This window comes from Ixodes scapularis, unplaced genomic scaffold (assembly GCF_016920785.2).
Source record: "Ixodes scapularis isolate PalLabHiFi unplaced genomic scaffold, ASM1692078v2 PGA_scaffold11__112_contigs__length_91849675, whole genome shotgun sequence".
NCBI lineage: Eukaryota > Metazoa > Arthropoda > Arachnida > Ixodida > Ixodidae > Ixodes > Ixodes scapularis.
In genome coordinates, this window is record NW_024609837.1 from 36,319,773 (window position 1) to 36,333,073 (window position 13,301).

The following is a 13,301-nucleotide window of genomic DNA, read 5'->3' on the forward strand; positions in this document are numbered from 1 at the left end:
TTTTGGTGTTATCTTTACTTACGACGTTCCTTTGTTATTAAACCCTTTTCGGAAGCTTTGCTAGGTCGGAACTTATTGTGCAATGACAAAGCAGAGGTGCGGTATGCAGACCTCCTCACCAGGATGCTAAGAAGTGTAGCAGTTGGGTTTCGTTCTTTGGGGGCGTCTTCTCTTTTTTTTATATCTACTCCAAAGGGGTTTTTCGTTCGAAGTGGCTTCGAATACCTATATATATAGGGGTGAAATGTGCAGACCTTCAGAGAGCACGACCGCATTTCGTATGATGAACCGAATTAAAACCCAGCGTGACGTTCCCATGCTGTGTGAAGGGTATTCTTACACACTTAGCCGAAAAGAACCCGACTCTGTGTACTTGGTCTGTAGAGATAAAAAGCACTGCAAAGGCCAAATCCATCACCCTCAGATGCACCATGACGACTTGCCCTACTTGATGTGTTTACTTATTTATGATGAGTTCGCTTGTGATCAGTTCTACTAGACCCAATATTTTCATGTTTCAGAGTCGTTACAGTCAATCATTAGCCACTGAGTTTGCCTCCCTTGATAGCATGAGCGCGCACGCCCAACCAAAGCACGGCGGAAGCTAACGTGCGCGTTCTTTACTTGTTCCCGACAATATACCATTCTCAGGTACGGCCCAGTGTGCGATATTTACAGCCCAGCACGCGCGTGTTTCTCGCTTCGGAAATCGAGCAAAGCACGCGCCATACGCACAAACTCTTCGGGATGGCAGCAGAAGCTCCTTTTGAGAAAAATATATACAAGACCACGTCGTGCTTTTATTTTATAGTTGTAAATTAACATTTGTCATCAGTTATCGACGCCGAATTGCAAACGCAAGATTGGCGAAAAAGGTAAACTGTGACGAAATGGACAAGTGCCCAGTTTCCCTCTGTTACGACTTCCCCGTGTACGAGATGCCCTATGCCGGCTTGCCCTATTTGACGAGTTTACCTAGGACGAGTTGGCTGCGACGAGTTGGCTTGTGACGAGTTCTCCTAGACCCGTGGCAGTCACGTTAGGAGTTCTTGTGAAACGCATGCACGCACGGTTTTTCAGCAAAAGCTACGAATTAAAACACTGCCACTTCGCTTGCTCTTCCACTTTTATTTACCGATATAATATAAAACCATGGCCTGCGCGTTCTGCATGCGAGCAGGGCCATGCGGCGCACTTCCAAGCAAGCAAGAGCGTTTCGGTTAAAGTCAAGATTTGATTGTTACAGCTTACCTGAATTGTTGAGTGCCTTAAAACGTGTATACGGGTTTCTGTGTGCCACAAGTAAAGCGAAAGGCTTCTGCGGACCCTGCTTCTGCTTGACGTGTAAAGCTATCCCTATAAGCCTATCCCACACACAGAAAGGCGACGAAACCGTCGCGCGTCAATCTCACAACTCCAGAATGCTCCAGCGTTCCGCAATAAGCGAAGAACAGTACACAACGTCAGGTATATATGCTAGTCGATAACAGCAGATGAGTTCGGTTCATCCACAGTGAGCCCGCCTAAGCCTTCCTGCCAGCGCCATTGCAAACCGCGCACTGATTCGCGCTTGAGGAGCAAGCTGACGTCACTTCCAAACATGCGCTTGATTGGCTCTGGCGGTACGTAGCTTTGGCTCGGGGTCCGACGTAAGGTGAAACGGAGTATGGTACCTGCTCAAAACGATCATGCACAACATTAAGCACGGGTGTGTGATCGGTTTAGCCGCGGCACGATCGAAACCGCACAAAAAAGCGACGGGCGTCGTAAGGCTTCTTGGTTCCGTCGGATCGTCGGCTGCGTTCCGACAATAGTGTGAAGCAGAGTATACGCCTTTTTAGAGCGCAGCTTTTAGGCGCCCGTTTCCGGCTTGAGGGGCGTCGGTGTCACCGTCGTCGTCGGCGTAACCGCGCGGTGCATTATGGGACACGTGACGTCACTAATGACGTCATCAGTGACGATAAAGATGGCAATGCCGATGCCGATGACGTCATCAGCGGTGGCGATGATGACGATGACGTCATCAGTGACGTCACTGGTTATGACGATGACGTCACCGTCATCGCCATCGTCATGTGACCTGACAGGGGCACGTAACCGCCATGAGGTCACGTGACCCCGGTGACGCCACGTGACCCCAGTGAGGTCACGTGCCCTCGTAAGGTGACGGCGTTCCGAGGGAGGAGTAGCAGACAGGATGAGGAAATGAGGAGAAGGGAGGAGGGGTATACCCTCCCCTCAGTACCCTTCCCTCCTCCTCCTGTAGAGTTGCGCTCTAATTCGGCGTTACAGGGAGTTGTCAACGGCTTTCATTTTTTACGACTGAAACGCAGTTAGGACCTTTGCAAAAATCGCCTTTTGCGCGCTGCCATCTTTGTCTGCTGGGTTGTGGAAAGCCCTCTGAGCATACGCTGTTGATCGAATGTGCGGTAGATCGGACGCTGCGCATGCATACACAGCTCAGTGACTCAGCATTTTTAGCACGGGTGATAAGCGATGCAAAGGTTTATAGACCCCCTTTTGAAAGTCATGTGACGATTATTAGAAGGTCGGAACCGCTACAAAATTGGGGAACGTCTGACATCACGGAACGCGCGAGTCATTCCATAATACAGCAAACGTCGGAGTGTAGCCAACACTACACTCTAAGAAAAAAGATGGTCTCAAAGGACTAACGGCAGCATTTGGTCCTCCGAACTCACATTTGCTCCCCGAAGAGACCACCTGGTTCGAGCTAGGTACCGTGCGCAAATGCTGGGGACTATCTGTATACTCGACCTGGGGCCCAAATCTGGACACTTGGCGAAAATGTCGGCGAGGAATCTGGCGGCCGTGATTGGCATACGCCGCACTTGACCTTGACGCCGGCCAATCAGAACCGCCGGATTTCTCGCCGACTTTTTCGCCAAGTGTCCAGATTAGGGACCCAGGACTAACCGAAAGGTGCGCGGGAGCAAAAGCAGCCGCGAGTGCAAAAGCGCAGGAGCAAAAGCAGCAAAAGGCGCGGGGGAGTAGAGCGCGGGAGCAAAAGACGCGCGGACAAGATGGCGGCGTCTCTTCATCGTGGCCAGCGTGAGCGACGCACTTACTGTTTCGAAACGTAGGAGGAGGTATCCCCAGGCAATCGTAGCATCAAAAATTGCAAGAGGGGGCATGTTTAAGGGTTGAAGCTGACTTTATGACGATCGCAGCCTCCGTACCAGCACGTCGTGGAAGCCGCCGCTGACTCAAGCGCAGCCATTGTTGATGCACTGGCCATGCCGGTTTTGAGCATTGTCCTGGCGTCCTTCCCCTTTGCATACTATTGAACGTGCTTTGAAAGCGTTTATATTTTCTTTTGGTTTAACTGGAATGTAGAAAAATATTTTTACCACTTAGCACGTGGTAAAAAACGTTTCCAAAGACAAAAGACATAAATTCTGGTTTCTTTCCTTTTTGTATTCTTTACAATCTTTTTTTTTTTTTTTTCGCAAGAGACGATGCGGTTGCCACGGAGACGCGCATGCGCAAAGTAGGGAAGTCTATGCGGGAAAGCGAGAACATGCCTGCCGGGAGCCTATGGGGACGCTGTTTTATGGACTGTCACAAATAATCACGGTGTGTACCGTTACTTCTTAGTAAGAGATGCACTCCTTGGAAAGTTCAGCAATAATATTGGGGGACAATATTGGTGCGAAAGCAGCACCATATTTGTACCGTCGTTCACGGTTGAGATGGTCACTGACAAAACGACTCCTCTCATATGATCAGTATAAAAGGCGCATGGGTCGGCCCTGGGGTGGCGATTGAAATAGCGTGTCGTCGCGTGTGTGTTGTGCGTGTGTTGTGTGTGTCATCTGTGTTCTAATTCTTTGTCCATGTTAAAATGTGTATAACGTGTCCAAATGTGAAATAAGCGTTGTTCGTATGCGAATGCAATGAGCGCGGAAAAGATCTACCCCAGGATGCTATATTTTTTACCAACTTTGAATTTGACGTTGTCTAGCGCAACCTGGGTGTATAAGCGCGCAATTTGGTACTAAATAAGGTAAAGGCGCAACATTTAGTCCCAGGGGGCTAAATGCAAGGGTGCAAAAGTTACTCCTGGGGGTTCAACCTTGAGGGACTAACGATAGGGGATCAAGGGTTGTTCCGGTCACCGTTGCGCCCCTAGGGGACCAATGGTTGTGTCAGCGCATTTGCTCCCTCGAGGGAGCAAGTCACGCTCCCTTTTTTCTTAGAGTGTTCGAGCCGACCAGCCAATCAAACTGCGTTGAAAGTGCATCTTCACCACGTTCATTTTCTTTCTTTGTGGGTCTATTGGGCCTTCTAATGCAATCAAATGCACGAAGTGTGCCGTGACCTTGCGATATTAGTCCGCCATTGTGCTGGGATTCCACACCTGCCAACAGAGGGTAGCATTTCGAACGGGATCTATTGTACGCAAAGTTTAGAGTTCGCTGAAAATGTCAACGAATATTTTTTACGCACTGCTGGATTTTTACTTTTATGCGACACAAATCAACAGCGCTAAACGAAGCTTTGTAACTGAAAGCCCGCCTACCGAGAAATTAACGATGAAAACTAAAACAAATATTATCTCGTAAAACCTTTCTGTGCGCATGAAAAAATTTCCGCTTCCCCATAACTAGGGTGTGCATTTTCCGGTTTTAACCGAAAAACACCGATAAACATCCGTCGGTGACGAAAATATAAAATCGGTTAAAACCGAAAAACACCGGTGGTTGGATATTTTCGCCCTGGTTAAAACCGAAAAACACCGGTGGTTGGATATTTTCGCCCTGGTTAAAACCGAAAAACACCGCTCGTTGCTAGTTTCCGACCTAGCGAAACCCCTTCCCCGTAGAGGTTCGTCAAACGTGTTATCTCGTGGATCCTGCATTCTTCCAGTGTTTATACATGGCTTGCAGGTGGTGTCAGTCCGCCCTCCTTTCTGGGGGTCAAAAGCGTCTAGTGAACGCAGTGGAAGCTAAGCTTTCATACGCCTTTCCCCTATTGTGTCTCCCAAGGCTCCCTTTCGTGGAAAAATTAACGCAGTAGCGGGTAGGCTCTCACGTGCCTTTTCCTCATTGTGTCTGGCCAAGTGATGTCGGTGCAAGCCATGTATTCAGAGGTTGCTGTGGTTCCTGGAAGACACTGCCAACGTCCGTGTCGTACAGGAGCGTGCGTTTTCATAATTGCGGGTTGCGAACCGCAAGGAACGTGCTGCCATGACGGCAGCACGTTCCTTGCGTGTAGATGCAAGCATCTACACGCAAGGCATGTATGCTTGCATATACTATAATGCTTTCATCTACTAGACCAAGTGTGAGAAATAGTTGCTGCCTAGAGAAGAAGTGTATGAACTATGTGAATAAACTTGGAACCCTCTGTCTGTGATCAATCGTTTTTTTTTCACCGATAATCACCGATTTTAGCCTCGCCGTGAGACGTTCTACCGAAATACACCGGTGTTTTGAAAATAAATAAACACCGAAAAACATCCGCCGATTTTTCTCACAAATAAACACTGGAAAGTACACACCCTACCCATAACCTATAAACATTAAGACCCTGTCTTGAGAATATATTAAATCAGTGGGAAATTCGTAGTGCGCTCAGGTTTCCGATTCGGCAAAAGCGAGCACGTCCAAAAACAACAACATAAAAACTTTTTTTTTCGCAAACGCACACGCATCCCAGGTAATGACCCGCTACAGAGCGCTGTACGCGGGCGATAACGTTTTTTTCACAAACGTTGCACCTGCAGAGAACCGTCGTAATTTTTTTTATTTATTCTTCATTTTGTCGCTTATAGGGATCTAGAAAAAAAGGTATAAAAACATTTACATCTTGCTAGGACCAATACGGATCCGCCAAGCCGCGCATTTCAGTAACGGGAAATCTCGCTGGTCTTTCCCAACGGCGTTTAATATGCCTAGCCCATTTAGAACACCTTTCTTCACGTCCGCCCAAAACCAGTCTTTCGCGCACATTGCGAACCGCACCGAACGGATTGTCTGTAAACGGGCGCTTGAACCGCCGACCGTTCCGCTTCGCAATGGAATCTGGCTTCCTGTCGCTACTGGGCCTGGCGCTTGAACCGCCGGCCGTCCCGCTGTGCAATGCAAACTGGCTTCCTGTCGCTACTGGGCCTGGCGCCAGCTCCTTTTTGCAGCCCCATTCCTCGGTCCTCCCTCATCACCCTGCGAGCTCCGTTGTCGCTCCCACCCCGCTTTGGTTGTGCACAAAACAACTCAAGCGAGAGTCTTGAATAATAATTGGGTTGTGTGTGTGTTTATACAGCCTAGAACTTGGTCTGCCTCACAGGGGCGACGAGTCTCCCAGCTGTAGATGAGAAATTTAGCCAGTGCGGTACAGCCGCTAGCCTGGGGTCTTTAACGTGCATCACGCAGTAGTGATACACGACCGCACGCCGGTACGATGCTCATCCAGATCGAAACGGGCAGGGGTGGGGCTCGAACCCAGGATCCCTGGGTTCTGCAGCGCGAGCTTTCGCTCCACGTGCTCCGAGCTGGTGTGCGCTAGACCACTCGGCCACCGATCCCCCCGAGAGTCTTGATAGCACGTGGAGTCTGCTTTGCTGCCGCCGGGTGCACGCCTAGTAAAGTGTCCACTCCAAGAGTAGTCGCCGATTTCCGCCGAGCATGAAATCGGCGACTGCGCGGTACGCGCTGCACGCTGCACGCTCTATCGGAGTTGCTCCTCGTACTCGGACACAAAATCCCTGGAGGATGGCCCGATAAATATTATGCGTTGAATAACATGTAGTCAAATATGTCGTTCTCTTTAATGTTTATTCCGGTGTCAATTCAAATCGATCGATTAAAACTGTCGTGATAAATATATGGTTCTTTGACTGTAAAGGCCCATTCACAAGGGAGCGTTTGCTTGTGTCTTGTTACTTAACGGTATAAGTCGCCGAAATATCCGTGCGTTTGAGGTCGCGTACAAGGCAACTCCTTGAACCGATTGCTACAGCACATATGTCCCGGTGACTCGTGACGTAAGCAGACGTGAGCTGCCGTAGCATAACGCAACGTAAGCAAACGGTTCTGAGAAGACTGGCCTTAAGAAATTAGCGCGTATCAGTACTTTTTTTTTTCTTAGCCGCTACTCAAGCCCAAACAATCAGTGTAACGGTGATTAAAAGAAGGAAGAAACAGTTCATGAAACCAAAACAAAACTGCAATAACATGGAAGATTATAGAATGTACTCACCCTCGCTTGGTTTTTTGGGCGTTGCTTCTATCGCACGTCCTAGAAAAGACAACTTTGCAGTGTCCAACGCCTGAATTAATACGATATATCGCGTATTTTAAGTATACCATTGAAAAAAATGAATACATAAAATAATTGATCACACTACAGGTGTCGATTTGTTTCCAAACCATAAATGAAACAAATGTTTGTGGTTCAGTTATTGGTTACGTTCTGGGTAAATACCCAGCATCAGAAATGCGAGTGGTAAGACCTTTATTATGCACAAAATTCGTCATCATAAAGTTTATACCAGATTTTCAATTATTTACAATACTGCATTTTAATACTATGTACACAAAGGGTGAAAGGAATTAAAGCAATGAATTTTTGACTCGGGGGCCACAGTGACACATTTTCCAATAATCTTGCACACTCTCCTGTAGAAACTTTAATAGCAAATTCTAGACACTCTTTTAAGGTCACGGCTATACGGTGGGAAGTAAAATTTGTAATGTTTTAAAATGATCATAAATATATTTACAATCAACTCACGAACGCGAATGTGTGTGAGACCCTGTTGTGTGTTTTGACCTGCATGTTTGTCGTCGTTTGATTAACTTTCACAAGCTGTGTTTTGCCCTCACATTTCTCCAATGAAATGTATCTCGAAGGCATATATCTATAATATTTGCTTGTCAGCTACTATGCTAAGCTTTTTTAGCATAGATAACCACCGCTTACATGCCATTTTCCGATAGTTCAAGAGCTTTAACTGATATAACGTGATCGTAAAAGCATCACAAACTTGTCATGCGGGTAAGTTATATTGTCCACATGTTGAGCCTTGTATTAGTTATCTGGACGCAAAAGTCTTCAATTACATGAACAGACAACAACTTCTTGCCTAACACACACACAAAAAAAACAAACAATGATGGGGTGATAAAATCTAGTGTGTGCCACATTCATTACATTCTTATAATGCAAGAATCTAGTCTTATTAATGGGCGCCACTTGCACGACTTCTGCTGGACGCTAATGCTTAGTTACAACACTGAGTGAGACACATACTTAAGTTACTGTCAATCCGAGAAAAAAAGTCAAAGGGATTTAAGGCTGGATCACACAGTTCCGTGTGACTTAGCTGCTAATTGCGTTGTGATTTCTTGTAACCGCTTTACACAGTGGCACACTGGTGACAGCTATCGGAAGGTCCTGAAATTCTGAACTGCGTGTATACCTTTAAAACTTTTCACTCATAATTATTTTACCGCGGGTTCGAAATAATATAGTGAATTTTATAACCGACTATTTCTCGTAATTAATGCATTAATTTGGTCTCGAAAAGCCTTCAAAACTCTCAGTCTGGCTGTACACAGGTTGAAAATTCTCTAGGTCTACCCGATAGGTGGCGCTAGTGTGCCACGGTGTTATGCGGTTACAAGGCACGGCAACGCACTCGGTCACTGTCAAATGCAAATGTGTGAAACAGCCTTTAATGCAAGCCAACTAAAATAACAAGATTGCGTTTAATATATGAGCAAACCTCCACAATTTGGAGTAAGAAGATGGCGAGTATATAGAGTAAGTGAACTCTAGGCCTGTTTCTCGAACCTCGAAAGTTGGTCAGTGTGAGGGTTCTGGGAAAGACGACTGGCTTCTCGATCGGACGGGCGACGGTCGTCTTGTCTGGCGGCGTGTATGCTGCTTCCCCTCGGTCACTTTGTGTGGTTTTGTTCATCTACGGAGGGACCGCGTAGGCTTTTCCGCCGACGCGGCCACCCTGGAAAGCGGCTTCTTGTGTCTCCCCCATCGGGATGACCCCTCGGGAACGGATGGTGTTTTTCTTTTGAATCTGGAGGATTGCGCATTCTACGGGGCTTCTTGGGTTCCAACCTGGGGGTTTCGGAGAGGCGCCGCCGCTGTGTCTACAACGGGATGCATGGACGAATTTATGGAGCTGCCGGCTGTAGACCGTCGGCAAGTTAACGAATGTCTATCGACGCCCTTGCCAACTATTGGACGGTGGATATCACGTGGCTCCAGCAAAACTTTGAAACGATTGGTTTATCCGCGCCGGAGAGTGAGGGGGTCAACGCCCTGAAAAGATCGCGACTGAGGAGAGAGAGGACCCTTTCTGGCTTGGACTTGGACTAATTTAGAGGACGGCGAATTTCCATTGCTTTGTATTTACGTTGTACAATAGCTCGTAACGTATAAATAAAATGTTTAAACAAAGTTTTCCCGCATCTGTCGCACTCTTCTGATCACCCACCGAACAAGGCTCATCAAACGATTGTCCCCGCGAGACACCGTAGGGCAGTCTACATCTATTCACCTAAGGGACGAACTTTTACTTTCAGGTTATAAATATAGGCTTAAAAACTTCATACACTAGCTGTACAAACGAACAAGCTAAACTGTAAATTAAAAGTAACAACAAAAGGGTCCAGTATTTTTTCTTGTTTTGTTAAGAGCTTATAATTACTTTTATGTTTTACAAAACCCGATTCATGAACCCTAAAAAAAAGTTCACAATTACAAACTTCAAATCCTGCTATACCAGTTTTACAAACAAACAAGCTAAGATTTAAATATAAAGTTAAAAAATGTGTAGGGCAGTTCTTCTCTCGCACGGTTCCTTTCAGCCCTAAGTTACTAATTACTTTCAAAGTTTTCTGAAATCCATTTTCCGAACCTTAACTACAGGTCACATTTTAAGACGTAAAATGCCCTTCATACAGTAGTTTTACTAAGAAACAGGCTAAACGAATATTCGAAAAATGTGCGGTGTGGTCCTTCCTCGTACAGATTTCTTGCAGCTTTAAGTTAGTAATTAAATTCAAGCTTCAACAGACCTCCTCTCCGAACCTCAAGGACAGTTCACAATTAAAGGCTTAAAATCTTGATATACGACTGTTAAGAACGAGCATGCTAAAGTGTAGATAAAAAAGTTGGAAATTATGTGGAGTAGTATCTTACCACGTACCGTTTTTCTCAACCCTAGGTTTCTCATTACTTTCAGTTATATTAATGTCAAGTCACAGTGCATTGTAGCCGCATTCATCTGCTGAAACCACAGTAATACATTAAAATCTCTCGTCAAGTTGCATGTCCAGACCAGAGCCGCTAGCTGAAAAAGAGAGCATAGTGACATCAAACAAGAACACCGCTTTAACAATTGAGCATTCGACTAAATCACCAAATACATAGGTCACCCTGCTCAACAGCCCAACCAATACGCCCGTTGCCCAACTTTCAAGAACACACGAAGTCCTGGTACGATGTAGTTTTCCTCACAAGCACAATTTGTTCGTGCCATGGAGCCGAATCTGCAGACTTGCAGACCACGGCCATCATCTCAATCTTGTCTTGGCCGTTGTCCCTTCCGGCTAGAAGCCTTGGCGGTTCCAGAAGCTTCTCTGGGACGATCGTGGGTGCAGTCCTGCGAACCGTTGATACGATGGGCGAGTTTAGGCGACTCAGGGTGTTCCCCGCGTCAGTGCCCTGCGTGGTCAGCTCCGCCACGATGCCCGTGGATGGGCAGCTGCTCGCGGTGCAGCTGGTCACTTTGGCGTTCTTTTCCGGGCATCTGCAAACCTGGTACCTTAGGGCATTGACCAGGCTGCGATTGAAGAAAAGGTAGATCCAGGGGTTGACGCAGCTGTTGAGGCTGTTGAGCAGCATCAGGATAGTTACAGTGGCATCTGCACAGAAAATACAAAGTCAGCACATAATTTGGCGTGGAAGCAGATCTTTGAATATGCTACTCGTTTTTAAATTGTCTACATTTTTTTAAAAATATGCAGAACTGTTCTGAATGTCTGTGGTGTGTAGAGGAAAAGGCAGTTCCTTCCCTTTGTGCCTACCGACCTAATCAATCCAACAAGACTTCGACGCTCTGCCGTCCCAGGGCGTTCTCATCTCCTCCTCTCACTCTGCGTCTATATGTATTGTCACATCTCACAACTATCTACAGCGCAAACAAAGACAGAGACTGATGAACCTAAATCGTACGAATAGGCACTTCCCAAAGCGTGCTCGCGCCCGTCCCTTTGTCTGCACTGCAGATGCCTGTGAGATTAATCATACATGTATTTGCGCTTTTTGCATGTATATATCTGTGCGTGACCGAAAAAGCAGCAGCCGAGTTTAAGGGTTAGAGGTTTTCAATCTTCCTCGCCCTGAATTCCATCGGTCAGAGGCATTCATAATAAAATCGAGTTTGGTTCTGCTCCGAAACATGTTCATTGTCAGTGACTGCATCTTCATTGAACCATTGCAAGTTGCAATCTACCTTGTTTTGTGAGGCTGAGGGGACAATGAAACGGTGGCAAAGCGGTACGTGTCAGAGCAATGAAGCCTGAATTACACGGACCTGAAGCACGCGCTGCCCAACCATGATCAAAATGTCGTCTTCTTTCGCACTGTCCGAACGCAAGCAGTGCCACATCTATAGTCACTGGCAGAGCAAGAACGGCAGGACGTGCCTTTCGAACGCTCGGCCTCCAGCACGCGCTCCACGCCTTCCGCCGTCCTCCCGCAGAGCGCACGTGCTCCCGCAGAGCACGTGCGCTCTGTGGGAAGGATGACTGCGCGAGCAGAATGCTCGCGCTGCAGGCGGTATGACTATTAAGATCCCTCCTGCCGTTTCCACCACGTCTTGTTCAGCACTATCTGAACAAAAGCATTTCCGAAGCTGTGTGGTCACTAAAGGCCGAGCCCCACCGTAGCGATAAACATGAAACAGAAATAACACGATTGCACCCACAGCGCCAACGACCCTTATATTGGCTAGGAACGCTTTCAGTACGAACCTTTTTAAGAAACACTCAACCCCAGGGGCACCAAACCGTTTTCGAGCCCAGTCACTGGGTTTGAGGCCAGACTCTCACCGGCGTCCCTGCTAACCCTAACCGAGTGGATTGTGATTTCGACACGCGCAGCCAATGTAGGCGCAGTTTCAAACACTGCTGGCAGCTAAATTCTCGTCTTCTCGCGCTGCATTCTGTGTTTCATGGTGTATGTATTTTCCAGATGACATTGAGAAAGCATTGTAACACTTAAAAAAAACAGGAAAAAAAAATACTGTAAACTATTTTTGTTGGGTACGCGGTCGACTGAACGAATGCGTTTGAAATGTTAGTTGTTATTTTTTTTTTACGGTAAGTTTTGACGGCGCCACCGATTAGCCGCGTGTCAAACGACAAAGTGCGTATTTGTCGAAAATAAGTTACAACAGAAGATAGCCGAAAAGCATGCATTTGTCACGCTCACAAATAGCGTGTTTATCGATGAACAGGACGCGGATATACTATTTAGCCAGATTTAACATTCGAACAATATATTGTACGTACCACACGATGCAGTGTTAATTTATATTTATATAATAATTTATTTAAGAAATATCTCAAATAACACAGTTACAGTCGACGTCAGTCACATCTTGACGATCGGACGGAATCCAAGAAGACTTCGGTTTGGGGCACGTTTTGGGGAGAGCTTCCTCCTTCCACACCAGCACCGAGGCCACGGTGTAGGACCGAGGCGAAGGAACGGGCGCGACTGACTGCAACCGGAACAACTATTTCTGGCAATGAATGAGAAGGACTCTACGAGGATTATCTCTGGTACAGGGGAGAACAGTTGTCATTGTTCGCAAAATCGCGTCAAGGGCCGTTCGACGTCCTTCCCCTTTTTCCTGTCCCGTGAATGTCGAGCAGAAACGCTCGAATGGCCCAGTGGCGGATCCAAGGGGAGGGGGGGGGGGCGGTGGGGGCGATCGCCACCCCCCCCCCCCCAAACGCCTCGCCAGGCAACCGCCCCCCCCCCCCCCCCTCCCCGGGGTTCTTCGTCAGCTCGAAGAAGAAACGTGGGCAATCGACGCGAGAAACAAAAGATTAAAACAGCGGTGGGTGGACGCGGCTGCTGGGCGCTTCCAAAGTGGAGTTTATCTCCGTCAAGGTCACGGTACGTCTTCCCGACAGGGACGGCGCCAGGAGTTTCGAAGTGGAGAGACAGTGGGGAGGCGCACCAAATATCAGGATCCTCGACTGCAGACACACTTCCAAACAAGGCCAGCACGTCGAGCACGGGGG

The 13,301-nt window shown here is 47.3% G+C and overlaps 1 protein-coding gene across 1 annotated transcript in view; it reads right to left on the reverse strand.

Moving 5' to 3' along the window:
- Positions 1-10,122: 10,122 nt before the first annotated feature.
- Positions 10,123-13,301, reverse strand: part of LOC8032685 (oxytocin receptor) — a 63,794-nt gene continuing 60,615 nt past the window's right edge. The window contains exon 2 of the mRNA XM_029985581.3: positions 10,123-10,910. Within this exon, the coding sequence (XP_029841441.2) occupies positions 10,462-10,910 (449 nt within the window). The 3' untranslated portion in view covers positions 10,123-10,461. The remainder of the gene's footprint in view (positions 10,911-13,301) is intronic.